Source organism: Elephantulus edwardii, unplaced genomic scaffold, assembly GCF_000299155.1.
Source record: "Elephantulus edwardii isolate Elephantulus edwardi_28Jun2011 unplaced genomic scaffold, EleEdw1.0 scaffold00022, whole genome shotgun sequence".
In the NCBI taxonomy this organism is placed as follows: domain Eukaryota; kingdom Metazoa; phylum Chordata; class Mammalia; order Macroscelidea; family Macroscelididae; genus Elephantulus; species Elephantulus edwardii.
In genome coordinates this window covers 4,985,072-5,006,264 of record NW_006399772.1, presented here as the reverse complement: position 1 = coordinate 5,006,264, position 21,193 = coordinate 4,985,072, and the positions used below count along the sequence as shown (strand labels likewise).

The 21,193-nt window shown below is 34.8% G+C and overlaps 1 protein-coding gene across 1 annotated transcript in view; it reads left to right on the top strand.

The window, feature by feature from the left end:
- The window catches only part of PTPN12 (protein tyrosine phosphatase, non-receptor type 12), a 101,704-nt gene that overhangs the window by 62,372 nt on the left and 18,139 nt on the right, over positions 1 to 21,193 (top strand). Inside the window, exons 5-11 of the mRNA XM_006882599.1 lie at positions 966 to 1,004; positions 2,756 to 2,827; positions 5,667 to 5,726; positions 7,355 to 7,497; positions 16,316 to 16,382; positions 19,181 to 19,258; positions 19,352 to 19,450. Of these exons, the coding sequence (XP_006882661.1) occupies positions 966 to 1,004; positions 2,756 to 2,827; positions 5,667 to 5,726; positions 7,355 to 7,497; positions 16,316 to 16,382; positions 19,181 to 19,258; positions 19,352 to 19,450 (558 nt within the window). The remainder of the gene's footprint in view (positions 1 to 965; positions 1,005 to 2,755; positions 2,828 to 5,666; positions 5,727 to 7,354; positions 7,498 to 16,315; positions 16,383 to 19,180; positions 19,259 to 19,351; positions 19,451 to 21,193) is intronic.

The window sequence follows — 21,193 nt, the reverse complement described above, 5'->3', positions numbered from 1 at the left end:
ATGTAGATAAGTAAATGTGTAACTGTACAAATGAATGTAAATGCAAAAATACAGATTTCTAACTGTAAATGTCAGGCTTAACTGGCTATGTGGGATGGAAATGGGTTGAGGTTGAAGAAAGGGGCAGAAGCAGCAAAGGAGCATTTTCTGTTTTTAAAATATGTGTGTGCATGTGTGTGTTATTTAAAATCTATAAATAAACAAAAAAAATGAGGGACAGTTATTTTATAATGATCTGTTTAATTATACTGAGAGGGTAATGTTTTCTGAAAAAGTACTAGTTTCTTGGGATTGTTGCTAGATTCCCACAGACAAATTGAAGAGTTTAAAAAGAGCATTTGATAATACTTTAAATCTTGTCCCAAATCAGTAATAGCCAACTACCAAACAACTTATAAAACCAAAAACATATGAGCACTTTAGTCGGCAAAGAAATTCTCTATGCAGTCATTTTCTTAACCTTTTTTAGTAATAGACCTTCTTAAAAAATTTATCATATAAATTATTACATAAAATTTAAGAGAATTTGAATAAAACCCCTTCCTGCAAATCCTACCCAGTATCTTAAATTATTGGCATATTCTTTCTCTTTCTGGATGAAGAAAATAGCATGAGTTTAGATTTGGAAATGGGGAAATAACTGAGTTCAGTTACTGTAAAGCCACATTGCTCTTCTATTTATCACCTTGTAGCCCAGTAGGTTGCTCTGGTGACAGTTTTGATTTTGTACAAATAAGAAATCTGTAACACTTGGTCCTCAGTCCTCGTGTATAAGCATAGTGGTAAGGGCCTTTTTCTATTTAATGAAAAGGATTCTAAAACATTGTCATCCTCTATTAGTCAGTGAAGGAGTAAATGAATTCCTGATATTTGTATTTTGTTAAAAATAATTATATTTAACTGAAAAAGTCTCCATTGCATCTTCCTTTATCCACACTTTTTTTTCTTTTTCTTTCTCCTCTTAGATCATTGTTATGGCTTGCCGAGAATTTGAGATGGGAAGGGTATGTATGTATATTTAATCTATTAACATTTAAAATAATTATAGAGTATACCTTTTATCCCTTCATTTCTAGAAATGTATGTCTTTTCTTTTATTGTATCATCTAACTGAAACTTTTTTTGTGTGTTATGCTATTTTATTTAGTCCAAATTAAAAAAAAAAAACAAAAAAACCCCAAACTTCTAAAACACTTAAACTTGATTTTAAAATTACTATTTTTCATGTAATAAAATAAGCATTAGTATTTATGGACTAATGGAGAACAGTGACAAAAAAAGGAATTAAAATGAGCAAATGAAGGCAAATCATTCTGATTCCTTAGCATCTGTTTATGGGGTTTTTTCTCTATGGCTCTGATTTCTCTGCAAATACTAACTACTTCAGTTATTTTTTTGTATGATCTTTGGGTTTTTTAATGTTGGTATTTTTATGTGCTGTGCAAGCGAATTAGTTCCCAAAACCATTATGATATCTATCCTTAAACATTTTAGTGTTATGATAATGTATTCCTAGAGAATAGGTATTTAAATGAATCTTAAACATGGGTTTCTGTAAATATGACACACAAATAAAACTTTAAAAATAAATTGTGTGGTGGTTTGTAAAATTTCCTTATAGAGTGCTCCTTAGAAGTAGAGATTGTGGGACTTTTGTCTCATGTACATTGGCTAAGTTGTCAGGAGGGACCAATCCTTAGAAAACGACATCATGCTTGGGAAAGCAGAGAGTCAGCAAAAGTGAGAAAGACCCTTATGGGGTAGATTGACACACTGACTACAGCAGTAGGCTTAAGCACCGCAGAATTGTGGAGATGGTGCAGGGCAGTCCTAAATCTGTTTCTTTAAAGTCACTGTAAGTCATTGGTTACTTGATAGCATTTAACAACAATAACACAAATTAGAATTGACACAAGCGCAATGAGTTTGAGTCTTAATAGTTAACACTTCCAAGTTCTGTAAGTTCCCATGTATTCTAGGAGCCACTTGGACACAGTGGTTAAGTGCCCAGCTGCTAAATAAAAAGTTTCTCTTTTGAACCTATGTGACTGCTCCCTGGGGGAAAAGATACCTTGTTCTGCTATCTGTATTCTTAAAATGGGATAGTAAAAGGAAAAAGTGTTTATACTATCTGTAATTTCAAAGAAAATGACATAGTTAAAATAATACATTATGTTGGCATATGCTTTTAGACATTAATAAAAGAAATTTAAAATCATACAAAACACCCCTGTAAGGTAAAGATTACTATATCTTTTTTTTCTTTTTAGTTAAAGAAAATGAAGACCAGTAAAATTAGTACTTGTGCAACTTTTCTGAGACCATGCAGAGTACTATTTCCAGTATGCCACAGATTTTACTTTTTTTTTAGATTTTACTTTTAAGGACATTTCAGGCAGATATAAAGATTTTCATATTACATTATAATTTCACAGCAATAGCTAGAAACACTTTATACTAGATGAGCCTCATTGGGCCAACCCCTATTTTTTTCCTTTTCCAGAGAATGATCTTTTGGGGTCTACTTACATAGAAAAGAATGCTATCTCTCTTTAGAATAGTAAGATTGTGATTGTCTTAAAGGGTATATTCAAGACCTTTAAGAACAGTTGGTTAATTCTAAGCTCTCTCAGCTACTTTGGCAGGTTTTTTTTTATTTTCAGGGAAGTAAGTAGCCAGCTGAATCCCAGGGCACAACATATTTCTAAAAATTTCAGAAATTTTAACATGGATTTCTTATTTATTTGGACAACAGAAAAAATGTGAGCGTTACTGGCCTTTGTATGGAGAAGACCCTATAACATTTGCACCATTTAAAATTTCTTGTGTAAGTATTTATTTTTTATATATATATGAAAATTGGTATGCTAGATTATGAATGAAATTGTAATTAATAGGAATTTGGTTTCATATACATCAAGTACTCTGTACTTTGATATAAACCTGCATTTATCGGTAATAAACAATGACTTACTTTTAATTTTTAATATTACTTTTTTTAAATGATCTTATTTTTTAAGGATCTTACATGTTGTTGTTTTTTTTTATTATTTATTTATTTATTTTATTATTTGTGTGTGTGTACCGTCAAATCAGATCTGACTGGTACAGGAGGAGATTGTTCCTCCTTTTCCAGCAGAGCATCTGGTGAGTTTGAACCATAATTTTTAACATTACTTTTAAATTTAGAATTGTTGTAAATGGCTTTTTATAAATGTGTAATATTCATGTATTAGTTTTCATATATCAGTTCATAAAAAGTATTTGGGGATATAAAAGTAAAAGGAATAATAACAGTTAGGCAGTTGAACTATTTGGCAGTTATATTTAATAAAAGGGGAAAGACAGTTGATGACTGAAATACACTGTGTCAACTTTTCGTTGCTGGGTTATGCCCATGTGGCTGTGAGGATTGGTAGCCTGCAAGAAAAGAAAAGATTACTCTTGGGAACTTAGTAATCTTTCCAACAGATACTTTATCTACAAACTTAAAATGTATACCTTACTATTTCATAGCCTCTAGAAATTAGTGAAGTTTAGGTTCCAAAACTAACATAGAAAAAAAAAATCTGTGAAAATGTATTGAAAAACAAAGAAGAAAAGAAGCAAGCAAGTAGGAAAAAGAAAGAAACATTTTAAAATAAAACCAAATTATTTGCTTTGTATAAGTTCCATATGGTACCACTTTCTTGACCACCTTAAAGAATAAGATTTTACTTACTCAGCTAGACCATAATTAAGAACTCATGAAAATGAAATACCTTCCTCATTGTAGAATTTTCTATTTCTAACATCATTTTCATGGTTAAATGAAATATAATTACTTGGATTATACTTGTCACTGGTGAGTACAAGATGTTCATAATTTTATGACTTAGCTTGGAATTTTTGAATGCCTTGGTGAGTACTTAAAAAGTCCAAAGCTAGGGAGCTCTGGTGTCCTAGTAGCAAAAAGCTGCACTGCAATCCCAGAGGCACGTGGCTGGAATTCACCAGGTGATCTGCTGTAGAAGGAGGGCAATCTCCTCCTGTACCAGTCAGATCCAATTTGATGGTACCAACACAAAAAAATAATAAAATAAAATTGAAAACATTTTAAAAAAAAGTTCAAAGCTTTCTATGTTGACAGGGAACACAAAAACTGTTAACAGTCTCTTTTTGTAATGCATTATGAGGGGTTTTTTCCCCCAACTTTAACAGCTTGCCTTAACATGCACTCAGTTCTCTGAAGTTATATTGAAAATGAGTTGTGTGGTTGGTGTAAAAAGTTTCAGAAACATCCTACACATTTCATACAGACATTGAGTAATAATAGCCAATACCAACCACACTATCTGTTTCAGAAAACATATCCTTATTAATCCAAAAATATTTTACAGTATTAGGTCCCTAAATGGTCTGGAAACCTGATTCTGTGTAGTATGGTTGTATTGAATCTTTGTAAACTTAAATGCAATAAAATTATTAGCCCTAATGGTGCCTTGGAAACTGAAGGGAGTGTCCTTCTGAGTAAGCCTGAACTCAGTGAGTTTGGTTATGGTTATTTCAGACAACAATTTAGGATTTATTACTGCTGATTTAACGGCAGGAAAAAAGGAAATTTTTATTTGGAGAGCAAGTTAGTAAAAATAACAATAGTGAATGACTTGACTATTTGGCAGTTAGAGCATTTGAAACTGAGATAACTCTGTAAGGCATCTCTACTCTGTCACATGGGGTCCAAATAAGTTGAAATCAACTCAGCAGCACCCAATATTAATGGAATTGTTTTTAAACCGAGTAGAAGATAACTGTAAATTGCTGGTTCGGAGTTGGGGAAAATTGAATAGCAGACATCCAGTTGTATGTTACTACTTAGGACAAGATTTGTGTCCCTTGTTCTCAGTCTCTGTGAGGTCTACATAACAACAGTTACTTAGACCAGGGAGTCAACATTTTACCTTGGGTCAGATGCAATTTTACAAATAGTTTTGTTGGAACTCAGCCACATCCATTCCTTTAGGCATTCTTTATAATAAACAAGGCAAGATTGAGTAGGCAGAGGTTTTATTGTCCTCAGAGCTAAAAATACTATCTGTTCCTTAATAGAAAAAGTTAAAACTTGGAAAAATAAAAAATTTTACCTTCCCCTTTATTTTTAAAAATTAAAAATAAATTACTGTAATTTTTACAACTAAATCCAGAATAAATAAATAGCCTTTTTAAAATGGTTGTATTTTCATCAACTAAAATAATTTGCCATTTTCTTAGTGCATCCTCTTTCTACCCTGTATGCCAGTAGCTCGAGTTAAGTTTTGAGTTAGGGAAAATCACATTAAAACTTTATTCTTATAGGAAAGTAGTAATTTCACATAGAAGAGTATAGGATAGCAACCTTAAATTATGTGGACAAATCCTGACCATACTTCCCTTTACATTTTCAGCATAAGCGTTAAGCTGTATTTATTGCATAAATATACTATTGTATAGTAGACTTCTGATGAAACAATTGTTATAACAATCTATAAAGAAAACTTAAACAGATGATGTTTCAAATAGTTTTTATCAAGCATACATCTGGAATTGAGGTTGATATAATGTGGGATTGAAACTAATTTTTTTGTTTGTGTTGGCATCTATATATGTTTGCTTTTAATGTTCTTACTGATTCACAATTACTTATTTAGGAAGCCGAACAAGCAAGAACAGACTACTTTATTAGGACACTGCTACTTGAATTTCAAAATGTAAGTAATTTTCCTTTTAGAGATAGTTCTTAGGATAGTTTTTAAAGAGAAGATATATAAATACTACATAATAAAAAACTTTGTTTCACACTGTTGAAATATAAAAATTTCTTCTTTCATAGAAATTAATTAAAAAGGAATTCCAATCTAAATGCTTTTGGTACCTTTAGTCCTTACGCTTATTGCATTCTATAAAATAATAGAAACTTAGAATGGTGTTAGCTGTCATCCGTTTCTGAGCAATATCCTTTTTCTCCTCAGTAGCCTTAGACTAGCAATCTTCTAAACATTTTGCTCCTAGGACTCCTTTATAGTCTTCAGAATAATTGAGAAATCCCATGAACTTTTATTATTTTTTTTAAAACTGAATTTTTATTTTATACTGGTTTGCTTACAAAGTTTGTTTATATTGTTTTTCACACTGGATCTTTTTCATTTCCTTTACCTACCCCTCCCTCTACCATCAAGTTGTGCAACCCTGTGATTTCCCCCTTGCCCATCCTCACCTCTCTGCTCCTCCTCTCCCCTCCTTGGATTCTCATACACATTTTACTAGTTATCTATTTCTACAATAATGATCTTAATACAATATTTTTTCCTTATGGGACTGAGTTAGTTCACTTAGCATAATGCTCTTCAGTCCCTCCTAAGTTATGTGGTAATTTTCGAAATCATTGCTCTTGCTTGTTGCCTAATGGAGCTTTTCTTTTTGTGGAGTTTATCACTAATTACTAACTATATTTGAAATTAAAATTAGGAAGGTTTTAAAATTACAGGAATATGTACATTCACTGTCAGAAGAGATTACATCACAAATCATGTTGGTCCTTGAAAAAACTCCACTGTACACTCATGATAGAATAAGAATGAAAAAGGCAAAAAATGCCTTAGTGTTATGCTGAAAAGAAAAGCCCTAGTGGTTTAGAGTGTTTAGCAGTGTATATCCAGCAACCACTGAATGGCCGAAAGATGAGGCACTCTGCTCCTTTGGAAACCTCATGGAAGGTCACCATGAGTTGGAATTGAATAGTTTCAAATTTATAGGCACTGATCCTTGAAAAGACTTTGAAGTGTCTGTAGTCCATACTTTGAGATCCAGGATTTACAAAGATATGAAGTTAGGATTTACTTCTAAGTGCTTTTTCAGTTTATATGTTCTGTTAGTGTTATAGTTACCAAAGATTCTCAAACAGTGCTTAAGATATACTCTTCATTTATTCAGTGTAGTTTAGTTAATGTAATGGTTGAAGCAGATTCTACTGATAGGATAGCATCACTTGGGTTCAAATTCCATATCTGTTCCTCACTCTGAATATTCTTTAACTATTTAATCTCTCCATCTCTTATTATCTATAGAGTTAAAATATTATTAAGAATGCCTTTCTTGAGGAAAATGTACCATAAAAAATCCAACTTTTCTGTAAACTTTCATTAAAATCACAATTCAAAGAAGACTACCTGTCTGGTTAAATAAATTGTAAAGCACTTAGATCAGTACCTGGTGTGTGATAAATAGTAAATAAATCTAGGTTACATTGCTAAATACCACAGAATGAAGCTTTTATGTAAAGTTTAAAACTTGCAGCAAGTATATTCTCATTATTGTTGAATTTTTATTTATCTTCAAGGAATCTCGTAGACTCTATCAGTTTCATTATGTGAACTGGCCAGACCATGATGTCCCTTCATCATTTGATTCTATCCTGGACATGATAAGCTTAATGAGAAAATACCAAGAGCATGAAGATGTACCTATTTGTATTCATTGCAGGTACAAAATAATTTTACAAATCTCTAAATGTAGCATTTTGCTCTGTTTGTTTTTTGTATTTCTTTCTACATTAATTGAATGGATATAATCTAGAATTTATTAAACTTAATTTAGTAAACTAATGTGAGGCCTTATAAAATTGATCTTTATCTCATCTACTTGAAAGAATAGTAGTCATGTTAAAATACAATATTTTGAAAATTCTTTTCACTTTTATAGTACCATAGATTACAATCATGATCTAATTGTAAAGTCAATGTAATAATGTAATACTATTTTCTTTAATTTAAAAAAGTACTTAAAGAAAATATTTTTGTATGAATAGTAATCCTGAGAACCAAACATTACCTTTTGAACAGGTTAATAAATATGCTTGACTAGAGAGATTAATATGTGATTTAGAGCATTAAAAGAATTTATGTTTTCATCATTTTCTTTAGAACAATTGGCATATAGTCTCTGTGCCTGATAAACATTGACATGACTTTCTTTTCCATATTTATCGCTGTATGTGTGTGGTACATAAGTATGTATATATTTGTGATCTTGTTAACCTAAGATGTTATAAAGAACAGTAATTTACATATTAAAAAATTGTTGCTGATAAGGGGTAGAGATTTGTGAAAAGTTATTGCTGAAAAAATATATACCATTTTCAGGGTATTACAACATGTACTAAAAAATGTGGCTTAGAATTGATGAGAAACTCAGTTCATTTTCATTTTGTAAGGAACATCAGTTATAACATTTGTATTTACCACCTGTGATATCCCGACATGATATCATTTGCAGCTACTAAAATTTTAGTAGAATAGGAAAATAGCGTTCTTATAGTACCTTATTACTTTATAGTTATAGTTACTAGACATTCTTATTAAATTATATTTTGCATCTGATTATTTCATAGCAAGCACTCTATAATACTGAATCATTTACTGGTCACTTTATCCAACTAGTCTTTGCACATTTAAGTACTTGCAGATCTCCACTTTAAATTGATCTGTAGAAGTCTCCCCCCTTCCCACTGATGATCAATTTTTATTTTTTTTTTAACAAAGAAATTATCTTATTCACTTGTGGGTTTCTCACTTGGGAATGGGGTGCAGACTCTCTGGCTTCTTCATGCTGAATAGGGGCATTGATGTGAAGGGGGAAGGGGAACCCACTTTAACACCTTACTGGTGGTCCTTGGTTGAAGCTGCATGCCTTCTTGTTCAGTTAGAAGATATTTTTCTGACCTTTACTGCCCTCTGGACTGCACAGTGTTTGCCAAGGTGGGTCCAGTGGGGATGACTGGCTGAACCATGAAGCCTCATCCTCCTTCGCTTCCTTAGCTGGCAGTTATATTTCCCCTTTGTCTCTGGAACTGGGTTCAGGGTTCAGGTCTGGAGCAAAACTCAGTGTTATCTGTAGGAAAGAGCAAACCTAGAGAGAACAAATTTGTGAGTTACAAAGAGAAGGGCTTTGGAGGTGTTACTTTCAGGTGTACTGGGGGAGAAGGTGGAGGAAAATAGCTTAGATAAAATTCTTTGTATACCCTAGGCAGTTTACCCCAGCAACCTGAAGGCTCTTCCCAGAGATCAGATGGATCTCCCAGGGGCCAGCTGGCACACCCCATGGGCGGATGGCTCCCCACCACCACCTCTTGCAGATGGCACACCCAGAGGGCTGAATGGCTCACGGCTCTCCCCAGGGTCCAGATGGGCCCTGCCCCAAGGGTTCCATCCTGTCTTTGTTCTTCCCCCTACCACCGTCTGGACCCTTTGTCTCACTAAAGACCATGGCCTGGGACAGTACCCCTGGTTCTGGTGCTGCCACATTTGCCCCACTATCCTCCCCCTTTACAAATGGAGAAGGGGCTTTAAGTATGGTGAACAGACCCACCTTGGGTCTAAACAGTTCTTGGCAGCAGTAGTCAAGAAATCAAAAGATGTAGTGCATTGAGAAGGTCTGTCGTCTAGTTTCTATTGTTGTCATTGAGTTGTAGACAACTCATAGCGATTCTATGAATGAAAGACCTAAACATTTGTATAACTTTCATCGTTTCTCTAAATTCAGAGGCAAGCTATTTCGGAAGTAGATGCCACTCCTGCTCCCATGCTTGTTTTAATCTGAGAGCTCCATCAAACACCGTCCACCATGGGTAACCATTATCACATTTGTCACTTCAGTGTCACAGTGTTTAGCCTCACAGCAACCATGAGTTATCTCTGTATAGCCAATTGGCAGAGCAGTGATCTATTACTTAGAAGAGTGTCTGACTGAAAACAAGCAAAACCAGGCCTGAGGGCTGCATACTAAAACCCCAACCTTTAGTTTGGTAGCATAGCTTTCTATCCACTAGGCCAACAGAGATCTCTCTATGGCTCACCACAATTCTATGAACAACAAATCTTGTCCTTGCCCTACCTATCCTACACCATCCTCACAATCCGAGACATACTTGAGCCCATTGCTACAGACACCTTATCAATCCATTGAGTTGATAATGTTTTTCTCTCTGACCTATCCAAGGAAACTTCACTGACAGCAAGATGCTTTCCCATATCAACTCCTTCACCTCAGGCAGTGGGGTGCTGCCACCCCTGCCACTCTTCCCCCACCACCCACCGTCCCCTCCTTTTCTGGGGTCTTACAGCTATTGGCATCCACAGCCACCAGCTGTGTGGTGGCTCTGTCACACTGGCCCCACTGCATCTGCCACCCACTCTAGACTAAGGGACCTATGGACTCCAGCCATGGTGGCCCCATGGGGTTGCAGCAGCACGGGCTCAGCGGCTGGTAGTGGGGGGAAATGGGACTCACCTATGTTCTTTTGGGAATCTGTCCTCTTGATGTTGAGCTTCAGTTCGTATTGATGGCTGTCAGTCAGCTGCATGGCCTGTTTCAGTGCTGCTTGCCAGGCCTCCTGCTCCTCATATTGCATCTCTTGTCACCAGCTTCTTGGTTCTGAGACTTTATTTTAGAATAAGTTTATTCTGTGGCTGTGTGGAGACTCCGTCGTACCAGCTGCGGGGCCTGGTGCCCACTGTCTATCCCAGGTGAGGGGATCCCTGGGGTCTGGCCATGGAGGCCCCATGGAGCTGAGGCAGTGGTGTGGGCTCGGCAGTGGGGGGCTGGGAGCCATGAGACTCACCCATTCTTTTCTTGAGAATCCTTGTTCTCTAGATTTTGAGCCTCAGTCCCTATTGAACACCAGTAATCAACTGTTTAGTTGTTCAAATATCAATAATCTGAGGACTCTGGAGGGGCATGGTGGCCTGTTTCTATGCATCTTGCTGCTCCTCCAAATTCCTTATGCTGTTTCCGCTCCTGCCGCCGCCATCTTAGTTCTCCAGAAGTCTTTTTATTGATTCATATGTTTGCAGTTTAGTTAGTCATTGCATAACCATTAATTTCATAGAGTATCTTGCAAGCCCTGCCATTAATGTTTAGATTGATAATATGAGATTTATTGGTTTTAGGAGGCACTCAGTAGTTCTGTATGTTATCAAGCCTGTCAAATCTTATGATGGTGCAGGATAAGGCTAGGTTCAGATCTGATAGAATATGAGTTGTGGCACCTAACAAAAACAACATAATGTTATTTAAAAAACTCTGGTAATATATTGTGTTACATGTTGTGCTGCTAACCAAAGGTTAATGGTTTGAACCCACTTGCTGCTCTATAGGATAAAGATGGGAAACTTCCTCCCATAAAGATTTATAATCTCAGACACCAAGTGGAGGGCCTCAGGAGTTGCAGTGTTTACAAGAACAGTAGGTTGTTTTTATTTAAGATAAATCAATTTATAGTAGCCAACTGTTCTTAATTTAACATTGAATAATTTCTATTACCTGGTCCATTTTGTAACTCACAATCCGTTCTGTTCTGTTTATAATGAAAAGCAAGATACCATTCCAGTGGGGAGGAAGAACATCTCATAAGTTATGAGAATTCTTTTCTATATTGGGAATATTAACCTTTAACCAAGTGTTTACAAGTATTTTTAGGTTATTATGCAGACTTTTTGCCATATATAATTTTACATTGCTTTATCTAGTCAAATTAGTGGTTTCTATCTACTGAGTTCCTGATGCCAAAGACCTCTTCAATCTTCCTTTATTACTATTGACATTTCGGTCTCCTCTCATGCAGTTGACTGCCTTTGAATACTTGCTGAAGGGTCGGTCAGTTAGGGGGATATCTCCTGATGCCTTGCCCTCTTCTAAACCCAGCTTGAACTTCAGGGTTCTAGCTGCTTTTGAATAATCTTCAGCAGTGTTTTTTTTACCTGCATGTGATATTAATGATATTGTTTGATAATTTCCAGATTCTGTTGGATCACCTTTCTTGGGAATGGGAACAAATATGTATCTCTTCTAGTCAGTCAGCCAGGCCACTGTCCTCCAAATTTCCTAACATAGACTGATGAGCACATCCAAGCCTGATGTGTTACTTGAAACGTGTTGGTTGGTATCCCATCGATTCGTGGGGCCTTAATTTTGTCATTGTCTTTAGTGCAGCTTGAACTTCATTCATTACCTTTGGTGCTTCCTGAAGTGTTTCACTGTCATCTAATTATTTTTTTTTTGGTTTATTTATTATTTTTTTATTTATTATGCCTTCTGCATAATGCAGGTTGTTAATGAGTCTTCTTCTGATCTTGATACCACATTCTTCTTCATAAAGTCCAACTTCCCAGATTACTTCTTCAGCATACAGATTGAATAAGTGTGGAGAAAGGACACAGCCCTGATACACAACTTTTTTTTCTTTTCTTTTTTTTTAAATTTTTAATTTATTTTTTTCCAGAGTCTTGGATTTCCATTCATTCATTGCCGCAATTTTCTCCCTGCCCACCCCTCCCCACCAGCTCGCTTCCCCCTCCGAAGAGAGAAAAAAAAATTCCTTCATTAGTATACAGTTCCCATGTCCCTTCCCCCAACCCCCACCCCGAGTACATTTCTCTATACAACCTTAATTCTGGATTCCTGTGCTAACCATAATATTCAATCATATATCACTTCTAATCTGTTCTTTCCCTCATCTGTTTCAATACAATATACATAATTTATCCTTATTCTTTTTAATATAGTGATTCTGTGTATTCCCTTCATCATCTTCCCCCCTTTCCCTCATCTTTTGATGCATCCTGGGTAATTCAAGATTTTTCCCATAGCATTTCTGAATATTCCAGCTCAAGGCTTGAATTTGTTTTTCAGTTTTCTCAGCTTGAGAAATGCTTAGCGAATTTCTTCCCTTTTATTCTTCCAATTCTAGCTCTCTGCACTTTCCATTATAATACTTTTGTCTTCTTAAGCTTCCCTTTGAAATCTTCTGTTCAGCTCTTCAGCACCTCTTCCCTGTTTTGTTTTGTTTTTTGTTTTTTTTTTTTTCCCCCTTCTTGATGCTCTGGTGCAATTTTCAGAGTCTCTTCTGACATCCGTTTTGCTGTTTTCTTTCTCTTTCTTGGTAGTGACCTGATCTTTTGCTCTTTTCATGGATGATGTCCTTTATGTCATCCCACAACTTATCTGGGACATATTGCACTGGGAAAATATGCAGTCAGGTACCTCTCCAAATACCTAAGGAGGAAGGACGTCACTTTGAGGACTAAGGTGTGGCTGAATCAGGCCATGGTCTTTTTAATTGCTTGATGTGCACCTGAGAACTGAGCAGTGAGTAAGGATGATAGAAGAATCGATTCCTTTGAGCTATGGTACTGGAGAAGAGTACTGAATATCTCATGGACTGTAAAAAGAACAAAATATATGTATGTGTGTGTGTGTATCTATCTATCTATCTCTCTTGGAGATAGTGCAAATAGAGTGTTCCCTGGAGGCAAAAATTGTTGAAACTTTGCCTCATCTACTTCAGATATAGTTCTGGGAGAAGCTATTCCTAGGAGAGAGGCTTTGTGCTTAGAAAGGTAGACTGACAGTCGATAAGAGGAGAAGACCCACAACCACATGGGTTGACACAATGACTGCAGCAATGTGCTCCAGTATGTCAGAGATTGTGAGGCTGGCACAGAATAGGACAGTATTTAGATCAGTTATTCAGAGGGTCACTAAGAGTGATACGAGACTTGACAAAACCTATAACAACAATCCACTGAAGACCTTTCGATAATGTTACATAAATCTTTGCCTGTACTTTTTTAGTATTTTTATAGATGTAATATTTTTTTAATATTATGTTTCAAAGTAAATTTATAGACAATATCAAGAATGGATCTGAAACATTGAACACTAATGACCAGATAAGTAGTAGAATACCATCTAGGGCATCATACATGAAGAAAGAAAGGTAATTAGAAAGACAGGAAAAGGGGGGGGGGTGACCAGAATGCATATCAGAACAGACTTTGAAACTTACTTTGCAATTTAGACAAACTAAAGCAGCCATAGTGCTTGAAGCAAAGATGGTGAAACTTTGTTTATATATTTTGAATATGTTACTAAGAGAGGCTGTTCCTTAGAAAAGGAATATCATACTTGGAAATTGAAGGGTCAATGAAAGAGAGACAGACCCTCAACAAGATGGTTTGATACATAGATTGCGACAATGGGCTTAAATGTGCCAGAGATGATGAGGATGGCACAGGATAGAACAGGGTTCAGATAGAACAGGGTTCAGGTTCATAGGATCGCAGTGAGTTGCACTCAACTTGACTGTACCTAGCAAAAACAACAATGGTAAGAAGCTGTGCTGCATTCCCAAAGGACGTGGTTTGGATCTGCCAGCTGCTCCACGGGAAGATGAGCAGTCTCCTCCTAGGCAGTTAACGGCCTCCAAAGTCTGCTGGAGGGTCAGCTATGGCTCAGTTCTGTCTTGACGGCACAATTAAAAAACAAAAGGCAAAAAGAAGTGATAAATGAAGTAATTGAGCTGAACTGAAGATTTCAAAGGGGAGTTTGATAAGAGAAAGCATTATAAGATATTCAGTAACCTAGAATAGGAAACAAGAAAGGAAGACCATGCTCAACATTTCTCCAGCTGTATAAACTGAAGAATATGTCCAAGATTCAAGTATACCAGTATTAAAGGACTCTATGGGCAAAATATTGACTGAAACGGAAATCATCAAAAGAAGAAATATATAGATACTGTAACAAATAGAATTTGTCTTGCCTGAACCATTTCAGAGAGTAGCATATAATCAAGAACCAGTGGTATTGAAGGAAGAAGTCAAAGCTACATGGAAGCATTGGGAAAAAATAAGGCTTCTAAGAATTGACAGAATAGAATACAAATACTATTGTTTGTACTAACAGATGCAGTAATATCTGGCCAGTCCCATTTCATAAAAGATGATCCAAGAGAATGAGAAATGATTGGACAATAGCATATATCACACATAAGTAAAAGGTTTCTGAACATTATTTTTTAAATGGCAATGATAGTGCATTGGCAGACAACTGCCAGAAATTCAAACTGATATCAAAAGAAACCATGGAATGAGGGATCTAATTTAATTAATGGCATCAGCTGGATTTTGACTGAAAGCTGAGAATACCAGAAAAAAATATTTACCTGTGTTTTATTGATTTTGAAAAGACATTCAACTGAGTGGATCATAAAAAGTGATAATTAACATTGAAAAGCATGGGAATTCCTGATTATTGAATGTGCTTATGCAGAACCTGCTGTTCAGTAAACAGAACTGTGTCTTTGGGTTGGCAGTGTAACATTTACCGTTTGACCATTAGAGCGCCTTGTAAATAAGGTTGCTGTCAGTTGGATCAACACATTGCCACCAGACAACAACATAATTTTAATCCATCATGAATTTTATTGTGGCTAACTTGTGACGAAAGAATGAATTTTTTAGTTTTTATTGTAATATGGCTTTTCCAGTACCATTTATTGAATGGTTCAGGCTTTTCCTTTTGATTGGAAAACCTATCATTCTATAATAAATACTTATGCTCAGATCTGTTTCTGAACTTTCCATTGTATATCCTTGGACTGATTGTCAGGTCTTTGTAATATCATACTTTTTAAAATTATCAAGTTTTAACCATATAACCCTATTAATAAGGCTAAAATAGAAATCTCTTCATTAACACCACAATTCAAAAGCATATTCTTTTTCCAATCCTGGTGCTACATTCTTCTTTTAGTACAGCTTGCTCAGCATAATAACTGAATAGGTATAGAGAAAGGATATAGCTCTTATACACAGCTTTAAATTTTGAACCAGCATTTTACATTACCTTTTGTTGCCTTTTTGCTTGTTTGATTCTAAACCCTAAGTGTTTGTGTATCCCTTCTATTGAGAATCCTTTCTTTAAAATATTTTTATTATGCTTTTTAGTAATAAAACCATTTGTAATATATTACTTTATAACTCTCCAGTAGATTGGAATGTAGTGTTTCATCCTTCACTCTAAATGTCTAGAGCTGTCTTGGATATAGAATAAATTTTCTCTGATACTACCATGTAGACAAGATTTTGTAAGAAGTAGAATTAGATTTCCAAAGTTAAGGGTCCTAAATATCCTGACTTAGAAAAAAGTAATTTGTTCAACAATGAATGAATGGAAATCCAAAGTCTGTAAACATTCATTAAAATTAATAAAAATTTAAAAAAGAGGGGGAAATTTCTAAGTAACTTGTGGGCCTCTTACTCTTGGCAGTCCCTTAAGTATAAAAAAGATGCTAGTACTAATATTACAGATTTACTGTGCATACATTTTAAATTGTAGTTTCTTTACCAAATAGATTATTGTCAAATTTCTTAAATTTTATTGCTTACAAATATTAACATACTTAATGTGCATTTATTTTAAAGTTCTTTTATCACTAAATTAAAATTGTTTTTATCCATAGTGCAGGTTGTGGACGAACAGGTGCCATTTGTGCTATAGATTATACATGGAATTTACTGAAAGCTGGGGTAAGAATAATTTTTATATAGCATAATATCCAGTTGATTTGTTATGATTTTCAACTTCAGTTACTACTTGCAGAAAATTAGAGCATATGTTTTGTTATACTTGTTAATGTTTTGTTTTGTTTTTTGTTCCTGTAAATTAAACTGTTTATTCTAATAGCCGCCATTGGTTTGCTTTGTTTTGTTTTGTTTTTTAAGTAGCTTTGCTGTGTAAAATATTGGGCAGTAAAACAAAGTACAAATGATAATTTATTTTTCTATGTAAATGAATCCCTGTGTTAAAGATGTAGACCTTCCATTGACTTTTTTTCCCCAAAATTCAGAATTCTCATTCCTTTCCATATTTATTCTAGATAAAACTTCTTTCAGTTCCTATTGGAATGACTAATGTAGTAATTAATGCTGCCTTGGAACCAGGTTGCCTAGATGAAAATTCTTTTAGTCTTTTAGCGACAGTGCTTAATTTTGTTGGACCTTGATTTCTTTTTCTGAATATGGGCCATAATAGTACTAACTCCTGGCAGCCATTTAGAAGACTACAAGAATTAGCTATGTTAAAGTTCTTTAGAATGATGTGTGGTATGTTCCAGGTGCTTAAGTTTAATTATTGCCTTTATTGTAAATGATTATCACTTCCAGGAAATTGTGTGTTGTTGTTGTTGTTACGTGCCGTCGAGTCGTTTCCGACTCATAGCGGCCCTATGCACAACAGCCCTAAACCCTGCTCTATCCTGCGCCAACTGCACCGCCTCTGACACACCCATCCCGATTACCCCAGTCACTGAATCAATCCATCTCATAGAGGGTCTTCCCCTCCTGCGCTGTCCCTCCACCCTCCCAAGCATGATGTCCCTCTCCAAGGACCCGTCCCTCCTGGCAACATGTCCAAAGTATGTCAGACGAAGCCCCAGAATCCTTGCCTCCAAGGAGTAGCTTGGTTTAATCCTCTCCAAGATGAATCTGTTTGTTTTCCTGGCAGTCCATGGTACATTCAGTACCCTTCTCCTATGCAAAATACAAAGATATGATGTAAAAACATAGTTCTTCTCATATGTAGATTTTTTTTAAAACTGGGTTCAAAATCTCTTCTTTTTCTATACATTAGGGAGGTTCTTTTAATTTTTCATAGCTTTGTAGTTTCTTTGAATATATTAATCTTTGTCTTACATAATGAGGTTAAAAAAATGTTTAAGGAACCTAGTTGGTACCATGGTTAAAACATTCAGCTCAGTTGCAAACGGAAGGATTGGTATTTCAAGTCCACCAGCACCTCCATGTGTCAGTCTGTTTCCTTAAAGATTTAAAGTTTGGAAACTGTATACAGCAGTCCTATTGTGTTCTACAGGATTGCTGTGCATTTTAACCATCTCCACAGAGGGAAGTTTGAAGTAAATGTTTTGTTTCTTTTTTATCTCCTTTCTCTTTTTCCTTCCCATTATCTTTTTTTATCTTTCCATTCTTGGTTTCTTAAACAGAACAATAACCAAAAAACAACTCTCCTAGGCCTAAATTATAATTTTGTATTTCTCAAAAGCTGTGTTGTTGTTTTGTACCATTGAGTCAGATTCGACTCAAAGATGTTCCTCAGGTGGGTTTCCAGAGGCTCTAAATCGCACATATTTCCCCCTCAGAGCAGCTGGTAGATTTGAACTGCACCCAACACAAGTTGGCAGTACAACTCCTTACCCTTAACCACCAGAACTCCCTTCAAAAGCTATATTCATCTGCTGATAAGCAAATGAAAAATTGTAAGCAAATAAAATTTAACTAGGGTTTTATCACATTTTATCAGAGAAGTAAAAAATTATGAAAATGGATGAGCAGTGGCACTTTGATAAATTCTAGTAAGTGAAATAAATATCTCATTTCAGAAAATTGTGTATTTCAAGCTCAGTCTCCATTTTTACTGAATGGTGTAATGTAAGTAATATCTTTGACTTGAAGTTAAGATTTACTGTAAAAAGTTTTTGATGTATCTACAAAGTCTTCTGATCAGCAAGCCTGATAATCATTATCAGTTTTACCATCTTTCTAGTCATCTAATATATTTTTGTTTAATATCAAGTTCAAATAGTTCTGCTTCAGAAATGTCCCCCAAATCTATCTGTCCTTTCTTGATATTCTTATAGTAAATACCAGGTTTTTCCTTTTCAAACTTCAAACTCTCATGGGAAACGTTTCCTTTATAACTGATTAGTGTTGCTTGTTGCAGTGGTTCTAATCCCAGATGCATAGGGAAAAAAATGCTTAGCTGCTTTCACAATTAGTCTCCGGGGATAAAATTGAGGGATCTGTATTTTTACTTAGCTCCCTTTAGTTGATCCTTATGCAGCCATTCCAGGCCACATACATGTTTACAATTTGATTGCCAAGTAGAAATCCTTTAAATATCCTTTGCTCCTTTCATCCTGAACTGTATCTCCACCAGATTTCTCAGTTCCCCAGACAAGTCATCAATTTAGTCTGCCATGCCTACATATATCCCCTTCACTTTTCGTAGAATAATAACCTTGTAATAGCCAGTTAAGTTGTCTTTTAATACAACTATCAGAGTTAAGCGTTTTTATTTCCGTTGCATGGATTTCACTAGACTTATGTTTCCCCATGAATTTGGCTCTAAGTTTTAAGTTTAGGGTCAAGATTAGCTTTATACACTGTGATGAGCATAGTATGTCATGTAGAAGGTAGGTACTTACTAAATGTTTGTTGTTTTCCAGCATGTATGTAAGTTCTGTGTGAAAATTTGAAGACTGTTTTATTATTCAAACATTTGACCAAATTTTATGTGTTGTCTATTCTAGAAAATACCAGAAGAATTTAATGTATTTAATTTAATACAAGAAATGAGAACACAAAGGCATTCTGCAGTACAAACAAAGGTACAATTGTTTAAGTTTATAAAATATGCTTTATAAGTGTTGTCTTATTTTTTTAATGTCTCTTGTTTATCATTTCATCTCTCTAATTAATAGGAGCAATATGAGCTTGTTCATAGAGCTATAGCCCAACTGTTTGAAAAACAGCTACAGCTATATGAAATTCATGGAACTCAGAAAATCGCTGATGGAGTGGTAGGTGTTCTTCAGCTATTAATTTTTACCATGAAAATACAAGTATTCATTGTTTAAAGTCTATACTACATACAGTCAATGAAATTGGACATTATAAAGTTTGGGGTGTTCTGTGAGCATCACATTCTGTATTGGCAGTTTCCATGTAATTCATTGTTAAATCTCCTTATAAGAGAATCCTAAACAAAGCAATGAGCTTTATCTCCTAGATAGTGGAAGCCAGCCCGGGAGAGTGTACAGGTGAATTGAATCAAGCCTGGGTTCTGGACTTTGCACATCTCTGTACAATGAGGGTGAAGGATCCTTGATACTATGATATTAGTCATATGTAACCATTGCCTGGAGCTGGAAGCCCAAAACATCTTACAGAACCGTTAAAACTATGTTAAAGTTTGAATATCTCTACTTAATTTTTAATATTATAGCTAATTTGATAATATGTTGTTTTTATTTTTATCTAGTTTGACAGTTATTATTTTTACTTAAACTGACTTTTTTTTTGGTTTTTTTTTTGTTTGTTTGTTTTTTATTATTATTTTTGTGTGAGTGTACCGTCAAATCAGATCTGACTGGTACAGGAGGAGATTGTCCCTCCTTTTCCCGGCAGAGCATCTGATGGATTCGAACCGTGCGTCTCTGGGATTGTAGTTGCAGCTCCTTGCCACTAGGCCACCAGAGCTCCCCTTTAAACTGACTTTTAAAAATTCTTTCCTTCTTCCTATTTCATTTATTTATTGCGATGGATACTTAATGAGTTCAATACAAACTAAATGATGCTCTAAATAAAAAAATAATTAAGTAGATCTTATTCCTGAAATCATATAATTTATTATTCTGAATGTAAACTAATTTTTAAAAATATACCTACGTTCTTTCTTCTTTTCCCTTCTGACCTTGTCTAAGATGATCCTACATAAGTTTATTATGTAGAAATAATTTGTGTATTTATGTTTCTTTCCATGGTTTTCAAATTAATTAGGATTACTAATTAGTTAAAATGACATTAAATTCTAAAATTAAATCTTTTAACTTACTGTTACTTGAGTTTTCTGGCTAAGAGATATTTACTGGATATTGAAATTTTAGGCCCAACAAAGATACCATATTATTCTAATGGTTGTATTTTTTACTCTTTGATCCAATTCTCCTATTTTCTCTTTCTGTATAATTACATTATCCCTAAAGGTACTTATAGAAGTTCTTTATGTATCTATTATTGAACCCAAGATAACAGTCACAATAAACTAAATTAGTTATAATAAGCAAAATGGGGAAATATAAAAAATGGATAACTTTCTCCCTATTTAGCCACTTCTGTCAATTTTTTCTTCGGAAATTTCTTAACTATCCAAATGAGATATTTGTTAACAAAAGCTAGTCTCAATGTGTTAAAATATAATCTATTCTATTTCCAGATCTATTAGATTGTAGGAAGTATGTACATGCTTTTAAACTCAAATAATAATTACAGGCTTTTTTTAAAGACACCTTTATTTCATGTTAGTAACTGCTAGTCTTGCTAATGAGATGTGTATATAATCTGACAGGCACTGCTCAACAATTCTGCAACCTGGGAATTCAATTGAACATTGCCACCCTCAATGCCTATTCCACGTTGGGGTTGTTTTTGGTTTTTGGAGGGTTTTTTTGCATACAGTTTCACATTTTTTAAACATGAAAATCTTTATACAAACATGCCTCATACATTGTCACTTTTTTCCTCTTTAGATTAATTAAATTCTG